The sequence below is a fragment of the Hetaerina americana genome, unplaced genomic scaffold (genome assembly GCF_022747635.1).
Source record: "Hetaerina americana unplaced genomic scaffold, ioHetAmer1.1.p SCAF_1, whole genome shotgun sequence".
Taxonomy (NCBI): Eukaryota; Metazoa; Arthropoda; class Insecta; order Odonata; family Calopterygidae; genus Hetaerina; species Hetaerina americana.
In genome coordinates, this window is record NW_027286069.1 from 35,126,006 (window position 1) to 35,146,331 (window position 20,326).

The following is a 20,326-nucleotide window of genomic DNA, read 5'->3' on the forward strand; positions in this document are numbered from 1 at the left end:
TCAGAGAAGGCAGACTAGCCACTGAAGCTATCTGACCTCGTCCAGCGGCTACTCGCGTCGTCAGCACTTCATGCGGCACGAACGGGTACTACTTTCCGGATGACCCTCGTATTATACACATGGGTATTTTTTTCTTCGTCCAGTGGAAAGATAGAAAGGCCTTTTCCTTGAAATTTTATTGGTATAGAATTAGATTCATTTTATTTTCCTCAAAAATATTTTTTTTCCTTCTACTTTTATGTATTAATGATATTTTATTTTCTTTCTGCTTATGAGTGCGTTGGAGCTATAAAGTGGTCAAGTGTAAGATTTTAGTTTATAGAAGTGGGAGACTTTCCTTATGATAACATGGAATAAGTCAAAATGCTGTATTTCTGGAAAATCTGTCGTGAGTATGGTGTCTGCTGTTCACTGGTATTGATGTGAAAAGATTAGTTGAATAGGCGATGTTAATTTCATTTCTGTTGTGATGGATAGATTGAGCTGTAGAAGCACTAACCCTTAAGATTTGTTGATCCTGTATAGCCATAAGTTTTGTGGCATTTCACTAAAAGGAATTAGCTTTATATGCCATTTTGTGACATTGGGGTCCCTCATTAGGAATTACTGGGCATATGAAGATGCTTGCCTTATGTCATTCCAGTAGATCATATAACCCTAGAGGGAGTGGATTCATTTGTATCAAGGAGATGTACCTCAGTTGTTGAAAAGACCAAGGCAAAACTTAACCATGCTTTTTATATCTTTTTAGAAACTGTTGGTCAAATATTTGGTTAGAGCTGCAAAGGTAGTATTTTATGCTAGCTATAAAAAGAATAGTGGAACAAAACAGTATGTTTTCATTAATATCCATTTCAACCTATTGAAGCCTGCTAAGTTTTCTAATATTATTAATTGCAGTTCTTTACTGATGTGAGTCAGTCATGTTCAATACAATGCATTGAATTATTGTCTAGGTTATTGAGATTTAATGTATCCTTATTATTATAAGCATAACACAAACTGTCTGCCATTTAATGTTAGAAATGTCTATCATTGTCAGCACTGTCATAAGTCCAGCATTTACATACTGCGTTTGATTCAAAGGAGGACGAGTTGTTGAACATGCATAGAAATTCAATGCAAATAATTAGAGTATTTAGTATTTATAATGTCATAATATTATTTATATGGCAGCCTAGGCTCTGGAGCAGGTACAAAACTTTCTTTTTATTCATCAACGGTCAAGGGTTTCTGGGAAAGTAAAAATCATCTTATTGGGCAACTTCATGTGAATTCTCTGCATATTGATTGTGGAGGTGATATTACTTACCTTGTAGGTAAACATTTTGCTAGATTAAATAGTTTATAAGCTGAGCCAACAAGATGATTTAATGGGTTTATAAGTACGAGAATCGGATAAAGTTAAAACCCTCGGAAATTTCAGATTGAATTTTGAAATTTTTTATAATTTGAATTAACAATTATATAAGCTTCTGAAGTAATATGGACAAGTAGATTTAAACTAAATCACAACACTAATTTTGCTTTAAATACTTTATTGCAATATATGTGTTCACAATCTTTGGTCAATCACAATGTAAATTTCCCTCTGAAAGTGCCTCACAGTAATGCCCCTTGAATAATTCTAGCAGCTAGCAAGTAAGGTTGATCTTCTAGCTAGCACTTAATAGTAATAGTGCAAAGAAATAATAAAAAGGTTGTACAATGCAGTTTTTACCAAGTTTTCTACTCAAAAGAGGAACTTTATCTCTAGGAAAACTTTTTGAAAACTGCTGAAGTTTTGGAATAATTCTTGGTGTACACTACACTAACAATTTATTGCTTTTATTTATTTATATTCTTCCCTATGGCCAAGACACGAGGATTATATTTAATACCTAAAATAAATTAAGAGGAACTTAGCACAATCAATTTTACAAGATTTTTTACGTAGAAGTTGAAGGCAATCAAATCTGAAATTAAAAGCGAATATTTAAGCATCCTACCAAAGAAATTCGAACTCACTGCGATTCCCTTTGGCCCAAGAAGCACTAACAGAGAAAGATAATTTACTGAAGATGCAACCATAAAGCCATTGTAACCGGTAACAAATTTTTTGTTTCTAAACTTTGTTTCAAAAATAGTTCAGCATAAATGTTTGAAATATTTCCTGTTATATAGTAAGTAATTTTTTGGATATATATATATATATATATATATATTGTCTAGGCTAGCGTAAGCAGAACAATACTGACACCAACATAAAAGCTAAGTTAACCGAATACAAAATTTACTGAATACTTAGGTGCACACACGATCAATAATAAAATGAAATATACAGATAAATGAGGAAGAAGGGTAAACATTCACATTTGCAATACCTCGTTCAACTTTTGTCTGGGACACAAGTTGAAATCATAGAATAGTGCACTAGTACCTTGTCTGTTTAACTTAGACCTCCTCCAGCAAATATTTTCAAATCAAGAAAATACTTTTGAATGCGAATGATTACAGTAACCACAACAAGTCTTAAGTAAAAGAATAGACATGTAATTAAGACCGAAATTCATCATTGTACTTTATAATGTGCAGTCATCAATGACTCCCACAAATAGTTATCCACAACCATAAGATCAACAATTTCTTAAATAGACCAACAGCTACACAAAATCTGTGTATTAAAATATATTATATAAAATAAATTAATTTGATCACAAAAAGAGGTAAACATAATGTTTGTCTGATCATCAATGGCATCTTAGCATTAAATATACTCATTTAATCTCCCCTACTTACTGTATTTTGCTGGACATGTCACTTACATCCTAAGGCTGAAAATTTATCCAGCTGCCAGGCATGGTTTGTGTTAGAGATGCACTTAATATGGATATCAGCCTAATTAAAATGTAAAAATTTAGTAAACATGGCCAAAGTTGTGTTGTGTATTCACAAAGGTAGACACATGCTCAATCACAAGTCTCTCATTTTGCAACTCTCTTCAGAAATTCATCTTTCTTTCACTTCAAATGTGACCATTCAAGGATGAAACATTTCATAGCTTATCTTCAAAATTCACATTAAGTCTGGAATTAACTGAAACCTTAATACACTACCCAAAACATCTTGTAAGAAAGCTAACCATAAGTAGCTTGGTAATTTAAAATCTATATAAATATAAAAATTTAATTTCATCATTGGTGGCCATTATATTCTCCTAAAATTATGATTTGATGTCCTACTTGTGGCATATTTTCTCAGTAACAATGCATGATACTCAGTATTTTTGGACCAGTCATTTTTTTAAAATCACTGAATTTGATAATCACCCAATTTTGTCTTCTATGAAAATTCCCTTGTTTAATTCTGAGGGTCAAGTATTTCCCACTCATATTGAAAATATTTACAATCACGAAGTTATACTTCTTTGAGCAAAACATTTTCACTTCAGAGCCCTGGAAAACTATACAAAGAATCTCAAATTTAAATAATTTCAACAAATTATGATTGATAAGAGATTAAAATGACAGTAGTGGTTATAGGTAGGCCACTACTGGGGATGGCTTCGTATTTTTTAAATATGCTTTTTAATTAATAAAAATTAATTTCACATTTAAAAGTCATGAAACTATTCCCCATAGTAAATACTCTTATGCTTTCACAAAGAGGTGGGAGTTCATGAAGGGCACCTTATGTAAAGATGGATAGAAGGAAATAAAAACAAGTGCAGGGTAAGGTAGGCGAAGCTAGAAGTTTGCAGGGGAAAATTTAAACGGTCAATAAGTTGGATCAGGGAGATGCCAAGAGGCAATAGTACATTGAATTGGCAATAGAATATAGAAAAGGTAACAGGGGGGAAAGTGTTGGGAAAGTAATGTAGAGAAAATAATAGGCGCTTTGGATGGAATTATTAGAGGTAGAAAGTATGCAGAGCTAAATAGCAAGTTACTGCAATATGTTGCATGGGGTTATAAGGATATTTTCCCTCCTGCTATACTTGGCTTAAAAGCACAGCACTGTGGGTCCATCAAAAACCTAACCTACGTAGAAAACTGTTAAACAAAAAAATCATTATCCTACAACAGTTACTTTTCAAAGAGAGTCAAAATCAAACGATATCCTTAAATGTGTGTCATTTAATATCAACTTAAGACATGATAACTCCCAATAATATTTCCTTAGAAGAATCGTGTCATGCCAGTTATCTCCCATTTAAATAAAAAGGGGATACTTTGAAAGGTTATCAAGAAGGAATTTTTTGGAAATGCAAGTACCTCTGCAATAGTACAAAAAAAGAATTTGTAATTTTTTTAATTGCAATAATGCAAGTAATTTATGATTAACATTTCATACCCCATGTGTAAGACTTATGTAACTCAATAAGAATGCCAATGGGGAGAACAAGTAACCTAAGTGTATAGATTTTTTCAATGGCTTTTTTAACTGAAATCACGTATGCATTTGGTGAACAAAATACTAGTGTAAATGTTGGCTGCTTCTTCTCATTAATTACCTTACTTACTCAATTCCCCAACCCTGTAATCTCTAGTACGAACAAAAAATTAATTGATCCTACAATGTCTTTGGAAAATGGGTTACAATTAATTAAGGTATTTAAAAATGCATAACTATATGGAACTTAATTCCTCATTCTTATATTGTAATTTGTTGACAATTTATTGTTGTCTCATGTATTTTTGTGTTCATACTTGAAACTGTTCATCCCTTTCAAAATTAACATTCTCAGCATATTAACCTGAAATAATGAGTTCAATACATTTTAAATTTGGTCAGTGTGTACCTCAACTGGCCTCTGTATAATAACTAACAACTAAAGTTGGCTATCTCCATATTTCAGTGCATCTCTAAAATACAACTAAATCTTTTACAAGAGTTAATCTCAAATTTTTAGCCTCTTAGAAATATACTGAATAAATAAGGTAGTTTAAATTGCACTTATCACTACTAGTAGCACCAATCCCAATCCAAGATGATATTAAGCTTGGGAAAAACAATAAGTGGTAGAGGCAGACATTTAGCTTATTACGCATTAATAACCATTGAATTTCATTCTACGATGATTATTGCCCAAGTCTGTCATTCAACCACGAGTTCCTAGGGGCAGTATTTCACTGGTGTTGGCATTATTTTAACATTTGTTACTTCAAGACAACTAACCACTGGCCAAAGAAAAAATGTACAACATTATAAACTTTGTGCTTGTACGCACTACATAATGTAGAAATAATGCTGAAGAAGAAAAACACTCTACAAATTTCCAAGCCCCAATTCCTTTCTCACTGAAGAATGCATTTGACTAGTTAACATACTCTCAACCCGACTTAATAATGATTAAGCTTTTGATTTTAATGATACAAAGGATCATGGATTATCACAATTCCTTAGCTTTGCTCTTTGAATTAACTTATAACAAGGCTTAAAAACTGCAAAAATACTCAACCTCAAGGCACTGGATTCCAGAAAGAAAACAGCCTTTTGTTGGTCCTGATGATGGAATGAACATTTGAAATCCTATCAAGAACACAGCAGTGTCAAAAAACAAGCTTTTTAAAACGGAAGACTGCATAAATCCAAAAGTGTTCCAAGACAGTCAATCTCAAGACCAATAACATAACAAGCTTTGAGAATTGGCAAATTTAAATCCTGCCCTCATACTTATGGTATGGAGTAGATATGCCAATGTTTCAAATAAATCACTAAATTCACTTGAACATCAAGGAACATAATGAAACAAATTAACCTAAACTCTTCAAGCAAGAGCAATTAAATTAGTCATGAAAGAGCTACCCATGCCATGATTAACAAAGGAAAATATATAATTGATAAAGATCTCATTATCCTCACAAACGGATTTCACAAAAATGACACGTGGAAGTGTCAAGTTGATAGGGATTTCTTTGACATGACTAAAACAGGCACGCCAGAACCATTAAAAATCATTAACAGTAAAATTTAAGGGCATGGCTAAAATAAACCAGCTTCTGCCTTTGGATCACATTGACACAAAGCAGTTAGGGAGTAGCAAGGATATGGATCAACATGGCTACAGTCAGCCTGGCACAACCTCCATTTGTACTTAAAATGCCTATGCAGTGACTATAAAACCAGACTGAGTGGCTCAAATAACCATTCATTTGTCGATTGCAGGATAAATTTCAATGGGATCTTAACCACCAAAAATTGACTGATAATGACCAAGTACATAATCAGTTGGTTTGTAGGCTGGAGATGGGTTTTCTCTCAGCATTAAGTGTGCGCATTGGTGATGCAGTCATAGATAGTCGACCATCTCCTGGAAGAGGGCTGTCTCCCCTTATATCTTCGGGGTAGAGCATGAGGGATGAGATCTGCTCATCTGTAAGCATCTCAACACTGCAAAAGATTATCAATGCACTTGAACTACTAGAAATGTACTCGTATGTTTATGTGATAAGTAGAAAAAATCAACAGGTTAATCATGCATTTGATTCAAGAGAAGTAAGTTTTCTGAATTATTTATAGTAATAATTAAGAGTAATAACAACAAAATTAATAGAAAAGCAAATTAATAACAATAATATCGTAATGTTGATAATTCATCACCGATTGTTCATTAACTTATCAGGAATTTATTTTGAGATGATTTCAAATACTGATTTTTTGATGAACCAAACCATGCTTTTTGCAAAAAACCTAAATTTTTTTAAAGTCGAAAAATTCTCCAAGAGGTTTACCATCAAAGGCCAGAGGGTAGTTGAGGTAGAGGGTATGATTTTACAGTTTCTTGATTTTTAAATACCAGGGAAAACAGAATTTTGTTTAACACCGATGAAATTGTTTAGAAGTTTTTTTGGAATCCAAGTGAATCCACAGGTTAATAATGCCATCACTTCCAATAGTTGTCATTCTTCTGTTATATATTTTACATAACCTTCAAGGTATTACAGTTCTTTATATCATTCAAGGTGACCTGGATTCCAGCATAATGCATTAGATAGTAGGACTTCCGAACATTACTTTTATAAAATTGTGAACTGGTTTAAATGAAAAATGTCCCCTTAATGTCTTTCTCTCATTCTGATCTTCGTAATATTATTAGGAATTGGTGTAAACACAGTACATTTATTTAATTGAAAATATAAATACTTCCATCATGATTGAATCATTTAAATTAAAATTATATAAAAGCCGGTAAAATTTCTTTAACTTTAGTTCAGTTATTTAGGGACAATTGGTAGAAAGACTGCCAGATTTTGATTTGAAATTTTAATCAAGCAATATTTCAAAGATAAAACCAAACCATAAAACATGCAATTAATTTTATTGTAGCCAGAACTTAATATTTTTGTTAAGCCAGCCGACACCAAAATTGATACTTTCCAGTTCATGCTTTGTTAGGAATGGTGCATGCATATGTACATAACGATGAGCTACATATTTTAGAAAATGAATTCCTCATACTTATAAAGATAACTAGACAAAGAGATGATTTGATTTACCATAGCATACAATTCCAACAAATAAGAATATTTACTTTATTCTCATTAGGAGTACGCACTGTGCTTAACAAATGTTGAATAGTGTAACCATAGCGAATGATAGGAGAAATATTTGAATATTTTAACTGAATCGTGCAAAAGCATACCATTCTTTTGCCATTCCATGGAGTAAATTCTTACATGCAAGAAAGATATGAAAAAACGTTTGTAACCTGAAAAACCTTAAACTGACAAATAAGATTAGCATCTCAATAATTAACCATGCCTCGGTGGTCCCATTAGGAAATTTTGTTGGAAAAAATTTTACTGTGACCCTAACACCAAGGGCCATTTGTGCTTTTCACCAAACTGGATACAAAAGGCTTGGTAGTTGGTTGCATTTGTGCTTGACTCTAATCACCTTTCTCAACCTTCCCTTGGGACCATCAGTGCGAAACCACATCCATCCTCCCAAGTCAAAATTAATCACCTTGCCAAACTATCACTGTCTGAGGCAGTGGTAGCCGTCGAATCATCATCCCCACCTCCCGCTGACAAGTAGGCAAATGTCCTCTCCAATGGTGAAGGCACCTTGCGAACGGTCCCACTCTGAGTCCCCCCTCCCTTGCCACTCGAACTCCCGTGAGCAGAGTTCCCAGCTGACATCCTGAGGGATGAGGCAAAGGAGCCAGATCTCCCGCATAATGGGTCCGAAGCCCTCCTCAGTGCCGAACCCACTGGCTCCAAGGAGCCAAACACGGATGCCCCCTTCCTCATGGTGGCTCGTGGGGGAGGGCGTGGGGAAGGTCGGCATTCCGGCTGGACCGTGGCGTGCGAGGGACTCTGGGGTGGGGTCGACTGCGAGATGTTGAGCATCATCATGCCCTGCGAGAGGAGCTCCCGCACCCTCTCGGTCGGGTTGGAACTCTTCAGAGCCTCGAGGGCTGTAGTCAGGGTGGCCGCACCCACGCTACCACGCCCCCGCTTCCCACAGCCCGGCTCCTCTCCACCTGCCTCCCTTTCCCCCCTCTGGCTGTCACCATGGGCTCCCCTGCCTGTGCCCTCCCTCTCCCCAGTACCCCTCCCTCGCCCGTCCTGCTCATCGTTACCTCCTCCGAGATCCACCTCCACCATCTCTCCCTCCTCTTCATCTTCCTCCTCCTCCAATTCCTCCTCATCACCTTCTTCCAATTCATCTTCCACCTCGTCCCCCTCTCCAATTGGCTGACTCCTGGATTCAGGGATGCTCCTTGATGTCTCGACATCCTAAAAAGAAGTGCATTGCGAATTCAATGTAGGGCCTCATCTACATAAGTGAATCCCCACACCAGTGATGGGCATAAGGGTTCAATGCTAGATGATGACAGGGCCTCATTTTTAATTGCTTCATCAGAGGTGACAACTGTGCCTTTGGCAAGGGCATCATGAAATATCAAATAGTGCCAAACTATTCACAGTCATTGGTGTAATTATTCAAGTTACAAATCAATTTGTTTTCCATTTTTTAAAGTAACAATGGCTTCAACAAGAACATTGTTTATATGATCATGAACTGAGATCATATGGTCATTAACATCGAACAACAATGTTCACTCATGTAAATTTTTGCTTATCATTTATATTTTTTTTAATTTACTTTCCATAAAAAGCAACAAATGAAACATAGGCTCTATTTTCCCATGGTGAGGAGCATAATGGAGGGCATAGAGAACTATTTCAAAAATAAAACTATTTATTACAACTGATTCATCCAATTAAAATGTTCAATAACTTTGACACTAGTGAAATTAGGAAATATCAAGGGTTTTTTTTTTCTTTGATTTTCCAGATCATCTGTCATCAATATATAATTTCATATCGTAGTAGATATATCAGTAGGTAGGTCGCGATAAAATTGTATGCACAACTTGCAGAATGACTGTAAAAAGAGCATCTTATTGATTGTATATTAGCAAAAGAAAAACAATTCAAACAAAAAAATTTACATACATTTCCACTTACAAGAAGTTGCTAGTTTTTGTGTCTGAAATCTATGCTCGATGCCAGTCATCATATGATATTCAAGAAGTACCTAGGTTTTCTGCCAGATTGAAATAATAGCAAAAATGTGTAGCAATGGCCAGGATCTGAATGATTGAAATGCTACAGGCATTGTAGTTCACTTGTGTGAACTTGTTAGTTCTGCAGTTTGTCATATTGATTAAGTTTTTACAAGACTATTTTTATTAACTTCACATTAGTGAATATACAATGCAGGTAATTACGCACTGAAAGATGAATAAAAATGTGACATGACAATATATGAGCTCTTAGCTCTTTCCATAAGAAATTTTCTATTATTAGTATTCTGCCAGTTAAGGTAGGTTTTTTGATGGACACAGCCTATACAGTAGTGCAACAATACATTTATTGGCCTAATTAAGATTTTGGATAATGGAGAGTTTACTGCCGTAAAAATTGTATTTTTTAACAGATTTATTTTGTACTTTTCAATGCCAATGCATCATCATTATTTACCTAATAAAAGTCATGAATGACGCATATACAGAGGAAAAAGCGGGAAGTAGGTATGAGTAGATTAAGTTTAGGGAGTGATCATCAGCTAACCCTTCCAATTAAACTCAAAAAAGTAATGCTATGTAACCAATGATGACACATTGAAATGTGTTATACACGATAAATCATGGGAAAAATACAATTTTATTACTTCACAATATCTTATTTACCACACATTGCAGCCTGAGACTACTACCTACATTTCACGGCTTAAGGGAAAAATCCACACTCCTTTTTCCTTCCATAAAATATATGCTATCATTATTATGAAAAGCTTATTGTCATCTAAAATAAACTTTCCATCAAAGTGGGTATTAGAGTTGAGTGAATTGAAAAATAATTATTTTAAGTAAGAATGTCACCATACTTTGAATTTTCCCCTCTGCCCTCAGCACTAGAGCCGTCGGATGGGATGTTAAACTGCGGACCCCTTGGCGCCTTTCGTAAAGAGTAGGCTAATGCCGACGCCGGGTTTCTCTCCACCCTTCATCCTTTCCTGTCCATCCCCTATGGCGCAAATGACCTTAGCTGTCGGTCGCCTCCCCTCAAAACTACTACTGCCTTCAAACAAGAAGAAATAATCTCTAACGGCAAGAATTTCTCAAAGAAATCCAACCAACCTTTGGCAATATGGGAGATGCAGATGGACCAAGCCTCTCTGGCAGCTTAAGGAACTCTTCTTCACCACCATCATCAAAACCAATCTCCCTCCCACCACCCATGGCGCTGTTGGCTAGAAAACCGGAGGAGGAGCCAGACCAACCATCTGCCAAGGGAATATCTCAAGTAAATTTAACTTACCAAAACTCAAAATTATTTTATTGGAAATTATTATTTTAAAATTCACTAATTGCAATTAGAAATATCGAATAAGACATAACTGATGTATTTTACAAATCCACTTTTCCAAAACAACATTTTCATATATCATAAGTCATAATTTAAAATCTGCCACTAATTTAAATACGATTTGTCATCTCAGGCAGCCATGTCCTCTAGCAACCATAGAAATGCGGAAAAAAAAGTATGGAAAGTAGAACAGTAATATTTAACTTTCATGACTTGAATACATATGATCAGAGTAATCTGATTTATTGAATATGTTCAAAAATTATCAGACATTTTGATGGCCGTAATTCCCAAAACCAATCTCCCTCCCACCACCCATGGCGCTGTTGGCTTGAAAACCGGAGGAGGAGCCAGACCAACCATCTGCCAAGGGAATACCTCACGTAAATTTAACTTACCAAAACTTAAAATTATTTTATTGGAAATTATTATTTTAAAATTCACTAATTGGAATTAGGAATATTGAATAAGACATAACTGATGTATTTTACAAATCCACTTTTCCAAAAAAACATTTTCATAAGTTGTCATAATTTAAAAACTGCCACTAATTTAAATACGATTTGTCATTTCAAGCAGCCATGTCCTCTAGCAACCATAGAAATGCGGAAAAAAGTATGGAAAGTAGAACAGTAATATTTAACTTTCATGACTTGAATACCATATGATCAGAGTAATTTGATTTATTGAATATGTTCAAAAATAATCAGACATTTTGATGGCCCTAATTCAAATCGCTAATAAAACGAGTAGGAGCTAAGTGCAATAATTTTTTTACGCCTCTAGTTATAGTTTATCATGAATACCAATAAATATTTCATACTCATGTATGTAAGGATATTAAATATGTTCTAATGTTAAGCATACTCCTGCTTTGCCATATTGGTCTGACTGAGCCCTGGTGTCCTATATCTTAAGTCTAATATTCTTCTTTTGGTGACAAATACCCTGAACTTTTTACCGCATATTTTCACTGGGCAAAGTAGAATATTATGAAGGAGAGATAATCAGGACAACGGGCAAGCTACAAAACAGGATGTATTTAATATGATTTTACCCAGTTAAAAAATCCAATTTCAATTGATTTAGTCCCATTTCATAAACAGAATATAAAATGCATATGAAAATTGTACCTTACAAGAGATTTATCCTTAAGCTTACCGAGAAATGTTATGCACCAAAGCCTTATATGTGCACGGTTAGAGTAAAGGTGTGAATTAATACATTGGCCAATATACAGAGCCTCAAATAATGCTTACTTTATATTGAATTCATAACAAAAGAAGTAACATAGTTACATCATAGATTACCCAAACATATATTCATACGATAAATTTGTCCCTTACTTACCAATATCGCCAATTGAACATGGGCTGGGACCAAGTGACCGGTCAACAGATGTAGCTTCACTAACACTCCCACTTCGTCTTGTCTATTAAGGAAAAGAATGATCATTTTAACCAATTTTTTCTTTGAACTCTTATAAATTCAAAAATTTAGCTTTATAAACTTTACTATTCTTAAAAAGTGAGGCGTGCTCAATCCAATGCTGCAAAAACCATAACACTTAGTTAGAGGTTCTGTCTAAAGTTTACAAGTTAAAAGTCTACACCTAGGCGCTCTTCAAATATGTCAGCATCCTTGGCTCAGGTCTTAAAAGATAAATATGAATAATGGCTTCTTTTTATATCAGGGTGGCCACTCATTTTACGGATTCCCATTCTCAAATTTTTTTGCAATTTCTTCGACAAACTTGCCACCCTTTCCCCCAAGTGTTTAGAATTTCATTCAAGGCTGTTTTGTGGATCATACATCATTTCTGATGTATCACTGTAGTCAGTCCAAAACTTAAGTTTTCATTTCTGCAAATACAAGGGCTTATGGCTAACATGTACTGATCGCACAACTAAAACCAACATCTTTCTTATTGTGAATTCCCAATTTCAATATATTCCTGGTTTTTATATTAATTGATGTTCGGCAAGATATTCATCCCTTTTCCCATTTTTAATAGTAGCTGAGTGGTTCCAAATTATTTCCTGATTTTCCCGCCTGATTGGCCATCCTATTACATGATATATTTCAATCAATTTTCAGTATGAGTACATTGAGTTGAGTACAAAGAGTATTGATTACTGATGCAAACAACCTCGAGCTACTTAAGTATCATAAGGTTCAACGAAAGTCCATACCGTGAATTAAAAGTCACCAAAATAATAATTATGCAGGCAAAGGAAAATTGATGCGTTACATCAGGAGTACTATATGAGGGCCCCAACATTGAAAGTATTTAAAACTCCTATGTATTAAAAAACATATTAGGCTGTCTAATTTATACTTCTCTGCAATTGCTCATAATAGAAAAGCTTTTCAGTCACATAATACCCTCATGTTTAATAATAAAACATTGTTATTAATCTATCTAAATATAAGTAGTTTAAATATTTATTAACATATGATTAAATATTGAAAACATGAAAATGTTTACTAATTGATTACTGATCATGAAGTTTTTCAAAACTGTAGGTAACATAGAAAACACTTCAAAAGGGATATTATCACTTATTAGTCTCAGCATCATTGAATACACGCAGTTAAGTTTTTGTATCAATGCTAGTAAATGGTCCCTATATTTTATTATTAATGTAACATATAAGTAAAACTGTCCACTGACTAGATAAGAATTACTAAGTTCCAATGTTTAATGACTGAAACATATGCATGTTTTTGTATTAACTTTTGAAATATTTTTGTTGATGCTGCTGGTGGTTGGAAGTAGATCAATACCCTGTAAGGCATACGCTTTTCATAAAGTTCCCAAGAGGCCAAACCACCAAAGGTAGCACTATGGCCAACCTGGGAGTAAGACCCATAAACCCAGGCAGTGGGCATATAATTCACAACTAAACCAAACAGCTTGACATTTAATGACTTTCATCAAAACTTCAAGAGCTTAATGAAAGTAAAATATTATTTATGAATGCATGTCCTTGCATTAAGGATCAATGCATAGGAAAAAAGGGATAGTGATTAATAGCCTATGGTTCAGGCTGTTGAATTGGTCATCGCTAGGACAAGAATGGAATCTAAAAAACATCACCTTTATTCCTGATCTTTTACATGCATGAAGCCATATCTCTTACCCTGTGAATTTCATCACTGATTCGCTCAAGGCAGCTCAAGGCATGTGCGTATGATGATTTGGCATTGCTCACATCCTTCTCCAGCCCACGAACTCTCTTACGCTCTGCCTCAAGTGTCGTGTTTAGTTGTGCCTTCAGCTCGAAGTATGGTCTGTTCCGCAGCGAAATTGAAAGGAGGAGAATTTCAGACCTCGTCGATACAAAACATTTTGACAAAAAGACAGGCAAAAATTAAATGCAATGCAAATTCAGACTGCATAACAAGGTAGGCTAATGAACTTGAATCAATCAAGATCTCATGCCAACAGGAGCATCAATTACATAAATGCCCCAAGAGCATAAAACATCAAAATCAAATGTAAATAAGTAATTACATGAAAGGAAGGATTCTAAGTCAATTTTGCTGATAGATTCTCGAAAAAAATAATGTTTGGTCATACTTATTTGAGTATCCATTTGCTATGTGACATTGGTTTGTAAGCCATTCATGTTGCACAGACCGCAGACTAATTCCAATTTTACTAACTCAGCCAGAATCGCATTCAAAGGCTGTGCAATATCCTCCTTGGTGAGAGAACAGTGCAGTGAGTGTGTGTCATCATGTGACCCTTGTACATACGTAATCACTGTGCATCAAAAAGGCCACCAGCATTCCTAAACAGAAAACTACTCACAGCAACTGCAAGTCGTGGGCTATGGCTAGACTGTTAAGCTGCAACAAACTGCGACGTGCACGCAGGCTGCCAGTCATTGAGCACAAGAACCAAGGGTAAAATGAAAAAAGGAGAGAGAAAAAAAGGAATCAAAACAATTACGTAAAAGCTAACTCTCAAAAGAAACTGGAGGAGAACAAAAATGTGTAGTATGCAGTAAAAAAATAGATTCAGGATGGATACAAAACATTTACTAACATAGATACCTGCAGTCAACGAGTACAATAATGCAATACATAAATAATATGCCACAATGAAAGTGATGTTAACAGGAAGATGGGGGTAAAGTTTTATGCAATACTCTACAAGTATCTTTTCTCTTATAATAGGTGCAATATATACATAACTAAGACACAATACATATCATTCTATTTAATTCAAGGAAAATATTATGAGATTGTAGCATGAATGAAACAATAGGCATGCTTTCTCTAAATTTTGGTATATCTAAAAATCTTTCTCATTCAATGAAAACAACTTCCAGTCATTTAATTTTTGAATGGTGTAATATGAAGGAAAAGAACATTCTAGAAAGTAAATTTAAAATCTCTGGTATCCTGATTAATAAATTCCTGGAGGAAACAGTAAAAATATTTAATACATAAGTAATAGGCTACAATGAAAGCAATGCTAACAAGAAGAAGGACATAAAATCTTATGCAATATTCTCCCAATATCTTCCCCTTAGAATTGGTCAAACACATACATAATGTGGTAAAAAAGACACCATTGACATCCAACAAAAATAATGGTTGAAATTGCATCAATGAAAGGAGTGAATTTGTTAGGCATGCTCTACCTACATGGGCAGGCTCAATGTTCAGCCAGTATAAAGTCGGTCATTTTTGGAAAAATTTTCAAATACGTGATCTTGAAGTACACAGTGATGGCTACCTCAAATTGCTAACAGCATGATCAGACTTAAAAATAGAGCATAAACATACTAAAAATGCATGTAGGTGGAAAAATGAGAAGTTACAAACCCCAAGTTGTCCCAAGTTTTGAGTCTTCAATTAATTTACTCTCAGAAAAGGAAGTGGCAGTTAGTACATACAGAGAAATGTACAACCAACTTGCTCAACAGTGGTGTGGATATAATGGTGTGTACAACCTCTTGCTTCTGTAAAAATATTCCCATATATATACTAAAAATTTCATTCAGAGTAAAACACTGGATGAAAAATGAGGAAGGCCTTCTGTAGTGAGAAGTGTACTGTGGATGGTGGCATGGATCTTTCACCAGTGATGGAGGACTTGCATAAGGAGTATGTATGGACCAAGGGCATACCACCCCAAAAGAAAAGGATCCATATCTTATATCACCGTCATATAGCAGAGTGGTGGCTTTTTGCAATTGATAAGGAAGAAGATATTCCAAAATGAGAAGAGAGACTCGATGCAGAGTCATCTTAGACAAATATTGAGAATGCAATAACCCATTAAAGGATATGAGACCATATCTATATTTTCAATTCCTCCCAGTCAATGAAGCCCATGAAATTTCTGTTCATTTATTGTAATTTTTTTTCAAATAAGCCTTATAATGTATTTCTCTCTTATAGAGTAACTTATAACAACAACAAATAATTACTCATACCGTATGCAAGGATTGAAACCAAAAATTTTGAGATAAAGGGAAAGTGCATTTCTTGCTAAACAAAAACCAGTGGCCAAGGAAAGTGACTGTCTAGGATGTCCAATTGCGAGGGTGCAAACATTTAGGATGAGAAGTCCACATATTGGAAGTGCCAAATGAGTGTTTGCCAAGGATGGCCAAAATTAGTTAGAGGGTGCATAAAGGCTCTCTTAATAGAACATCAGAAAATCTTATCCATGAATATATTCAAAGATATAGACTGCTAGACAAAATATGCATACATAGAGGCAGTGAAAAGTGAAATATTGGATATGATGTTTTTAGAGTAATTTTGTTAAATGGTTTGGGTTAGAGTCTCTTGACTGCAGGTCTGTGCATGAGCCATGTTTTTCCCTCATAGCCACTCAGTCCATTTAATTTAGGTATACAGAGGATGAACTCATTCTCATTTTTCCCTAACTTGCAGTGCCATTACAACTTGTTTCACGATGTAACATGTACTTGAATTACAGAAAAATATACACCAATACAAACACAAATTTTCAAATAGTTCAAGTGTGCCATATACATGCTTACTGTGATAGGTATTGGTTGGTACTTAATGAAAAACAAAATGTAAGCTGGAGTAAATAGGAGGAGCATGCGGGCACCTGGATTTGGCAATAGCTCTTTTTAGTTCCTTCTGTAACTGCTGTACCCTCATTTCTGCTCGATGGTAGCCTTGTGAAGTTCTACGATGTTCTGCCTCTCCCAATGTTCTTTCAGTCTCTGATTCATTAACCTAAAATATTTGATGAAATATTGTGCCCATTAACAATACTTCTCCACCTTTCGGAAGTTAATGATTGTGCTGAAAAACAGCGGACAGGAATAGCAATATCCCATGAAATTCTGCACCATTTACTTACGCGCATGGTTGCATGATTGAGCATTTCTTGCCAAGCATGATCGAAAGTTCGTCCTTCAGCTTTGAGGCCCTCTTCGGCTAAATATACCATTTCTTTTGCTGCTGCATGAGCAGAACTGGCCCTTTCAAATCTGGCAGCAGCCTTCTGCGTCTCCAAAAGCGCCTGTTTGATCAAATAAATGTACCATCCTCATAGAAGTTTTATTTCAGACGAAGTTGCACGTTCTATACAAGAAATGCAATCTCCACCACAAAATATAAAAGAAATATAAATCAATACACAACTTTCCTATTAATCAATTTCTGAACTAAAAATTTTTTTACCTCTTTAGCCTTTACCCTTGCTTCATAGTATGGACGAGCTTTTTCAATACAACTGCCCAAACGCTTTGCTAAGGAATCAATGCGGACAGTTGACTCGCTCAACAACTGTCGAAATCTAGCTCTAGCTTCCTGAAATAGAAACGTGTTAAGTGCTCTCAATTTCAGTATGTACCGCGAAAGAGACCCGAATTATATAATAACTAAATGCTCGGCTCACTTACATCTAAGTCCACCTCCAGTTTATTGATATCATCTGTAGCTGTGTTGAGCCGCTCCAACTCAATCTATTGGGATGATTTAATTAAACAAAATAAGAAATGGAAAAAATGAATTTACTCATTATGAATACAGGTTCCACTACAGCTTTACCTGAACTCTTGGATCGACAGCATCTTCGAGCTTATCTAATTCAGAATCTTCTGGGGACGTTTCTGAATTGGTATTCATGTTATAAACGCCTGTTAACGGTTCACATATTTATGCAATATTGAACTAAACCGAACGCAATAAGCCGGGGAAAGCTTTCACTCAATAAATTAGACAGAACCATGTTGGAGTAAGGCTTTGAGTTTTTAATGCATTTAACGAAACTAATCTATCTGATTCCCCCTTTATTTACAAACAAAACCAAAATAAATAAGTTATTGTGCTTATTTACAATTCTATTTACAAAATTATCGCATGTCACTCGTCAACTTGACGTTATAAATGTAGACTCTAGGTGGCAGTTAGAATCTTGAAACTCAGAAATAATTCTGTTATAATTGCTTTATTGCGTAAGTTTAGTTTGTTAGAGAAATCAAAGTCCAAAATTTACGATTGTCTTATATACATTCATTTTAGTATTTAGTTGGTAAACAAACCATACACCATCGTAGAGCACGTCAGTCGTAGCGCCTTGTTTGAATCTGCAGATGTAGTTTTTCTTTCATAGGAACGCTAAATTGTGTGACTGACCTAGCTTAAAAACGTTCCATGTGACATTCCGAAATTAAACTATCAGGCAAAATACTTTGTAACCCGGAAATTTTAGTAACGACTATATTTCTCGACGGTTAGAACGATTGTGGAACCTAAATTTTCTTGACCATTTTTGGACGCTAATAGCTGCTACATATGAATATCGTGTCGACATCGTTACTTATAGTAAGGTGAGTACCATCCTACTGGTGAACTCCAGTGCAACACATCGGCATAAAATGTTTGCTCAAAGGAATCTGTGTACAATGCCATGTAATTTTTAGTCGTGATTTTTCATGTTCGTTTTATCTTCATGTTAGTTTTATCTTCATCTCCAAACTTTCTTTTTCCATAGCTTTTAGACGTTCCTTTTTTGTAGCTGTTACTCACCATGGTATGTTTCATATATTTAGGCATGTAAGCTGGGCCACAACTAGTGACTGCGTCGTCAGGAGCAAAATATAGATTCCGGTGCCCTCTCCATCCCATGGCCCCCTCCCCTCCGGCAAAAATGGTACACGTTATGGAAATCATCACAGGTGCTCAAAAGCATTACATGAGTATTCAAGAAACTATTTTGACATTTTGAGGACCCCATGTGCAACGGACGGGTCACATGCCCCCTTCCCCTCCACAGTTGCGGCCCTGGACGTGTATATTCCAATTTTATATATTTCATTCGTACATAATTTTCTTAAGGGTTTCTCCTAACATGTTTCTGTGAGGTTTGAGTAGAACATTCCTTTATGTTCGTGTGCTTTCTTTTTTCCGATCTATGATTGACGTCTTTCTTCTTCCATAGCATTAACATAAGGAGAGCAGAGATTATACAACTTAAAATATACAATCGTTAAGTGACGATGTCGAAATTACCTCATCCTTAAACATCTATTTCACGGGGTATTTTGTTCCTGAATATTGGTAGGATATAAGAATGTTAAGTGTGGTAGGAAAAAGAATCCACCTCCAAACAAGTCTTTTGAGTTCGTGTCAGTTACTATTCCTTCTGCACGCATCCTGAGGATAATAACCGAGATTTGTTACTGAGGGTTCTTTCTTTTTGTTGGATTTCTCTGATACTTAAACACCAGGATCGTTATGACCATATCGTTGCTCTTGCCAGAACAAAGGGTGTGAATTGAATAGAACAAAAGTGTATTTGTTCGCTTTGCCATTTGATTGGGTGAACGATATCAATTCAGGGTTTGGAAGAACAATTCGAGGGTATGCTCGAAGTTTCCGATTTATGTCCTCGTGTCACCATTATATTTTTACATCGAAGGTCCATATTGAAAGTTGAAAATTGTGACAACAAAATTTACGTCTGCCTTGTTATGCAAGGCCTAAAAATATTGGCGTGCTCAGTCTGTACCCATCCAAAGCGTACCTCAAACGGTAGACTACCAAATAATAATAAAAATTTAACGTCGCCCTCGGCAACATCGTAAATCTTTAGCCTAGACAACTACGACTCGTTTTGGATTATCCAAAGAGGGGGAGCGGCAGTGGAGTTATAGTCGACGAAATTTCTACAGGGGTGGAAGGACTTCGTGCGGGCCTTTTTACGAGGCTCGTATACTCACCATAAACATCATGCTGTTAAGGTTCTGCGTACTTTGCTTCCCATCATAATTATTGGCGTGGTGGAGTACGTTGTATAAATTTTCGGTTTTCCAGATATTGATAGATTTTTCCCTGTGCCATGGATCTTTGTCAAATCATAATCTATGTCAAATCCTGTTTTTAGTTACAATTGGAATTGGTGGATTCGGGAACATTAGCTCCCCTCATAAGCGTGGAAATTTGCGTAGTAATTTTAA

At 35.4% G+C, this 20,326-nt stretch overlaps 1 protein-coding gene across 1 annotated transcript; it reads right to left on the minus strand.

Annotated features, from left to right (window-relative positions):
* Positions 1-1,521: 1,521 nt before the first annotated feature.
* Positions 1,522-18,186, minus strand: LOC139697396 (neurofilament light polypeptide-like). Its single transcript, XM_071596081.1, has 11 exons — positions 17,916-18,186; positions 17,768-17,830; positions 17,547-17,675; positions 17,224-17,385; positions 16,966-17,096; positions 14,680-14,745; positions 14,006-14,156; positions 12,213-12,294; positions 10,634-10,779; positions 7,948-8,723; positions 1,522-6,372 (listed from the first exon to the last, which is right to left on the minus strand). Exons 1-11 carry the CDS (start codon positions 17,991-17,993, stop codon positions 6,207-6,209), a joined length of 1,950 nt encoding a protein of 649 aa, XP_071452182.1. The 5' UTR covers positions 17,994-18,186; the 3' UTR covers positions 1,522-6,206.
* Between the last annotated feature and the right edge of the window lie 2,140 nt (positions 18,187-20,326).

Bases quoted from the DNA above. Each gene is read 5' to 3' on its own strand.
- LOC139697396 (XM_071596081.1), bottom strand. From the start codon at position 17,993: ATGAATACCAATTCAGAAACGTCCCCAGAAGATTCTGAATTAGATAAG. The intron at 17,831-17,915 runs GTAAAGCTGTAG...TCATCCCAATAG, and splicing joins CTGTCGATCCAAGAGTTCAG to ATTGAGTTGGAGCGGCTCAA. The intron at 12,295-14,005 runs GTAAGAGATATG...TTTCCTTAATAG, and splicing joins TCAGTGATGAAATTCACAGG to ACAAGACGAAGTGGGAGTGT.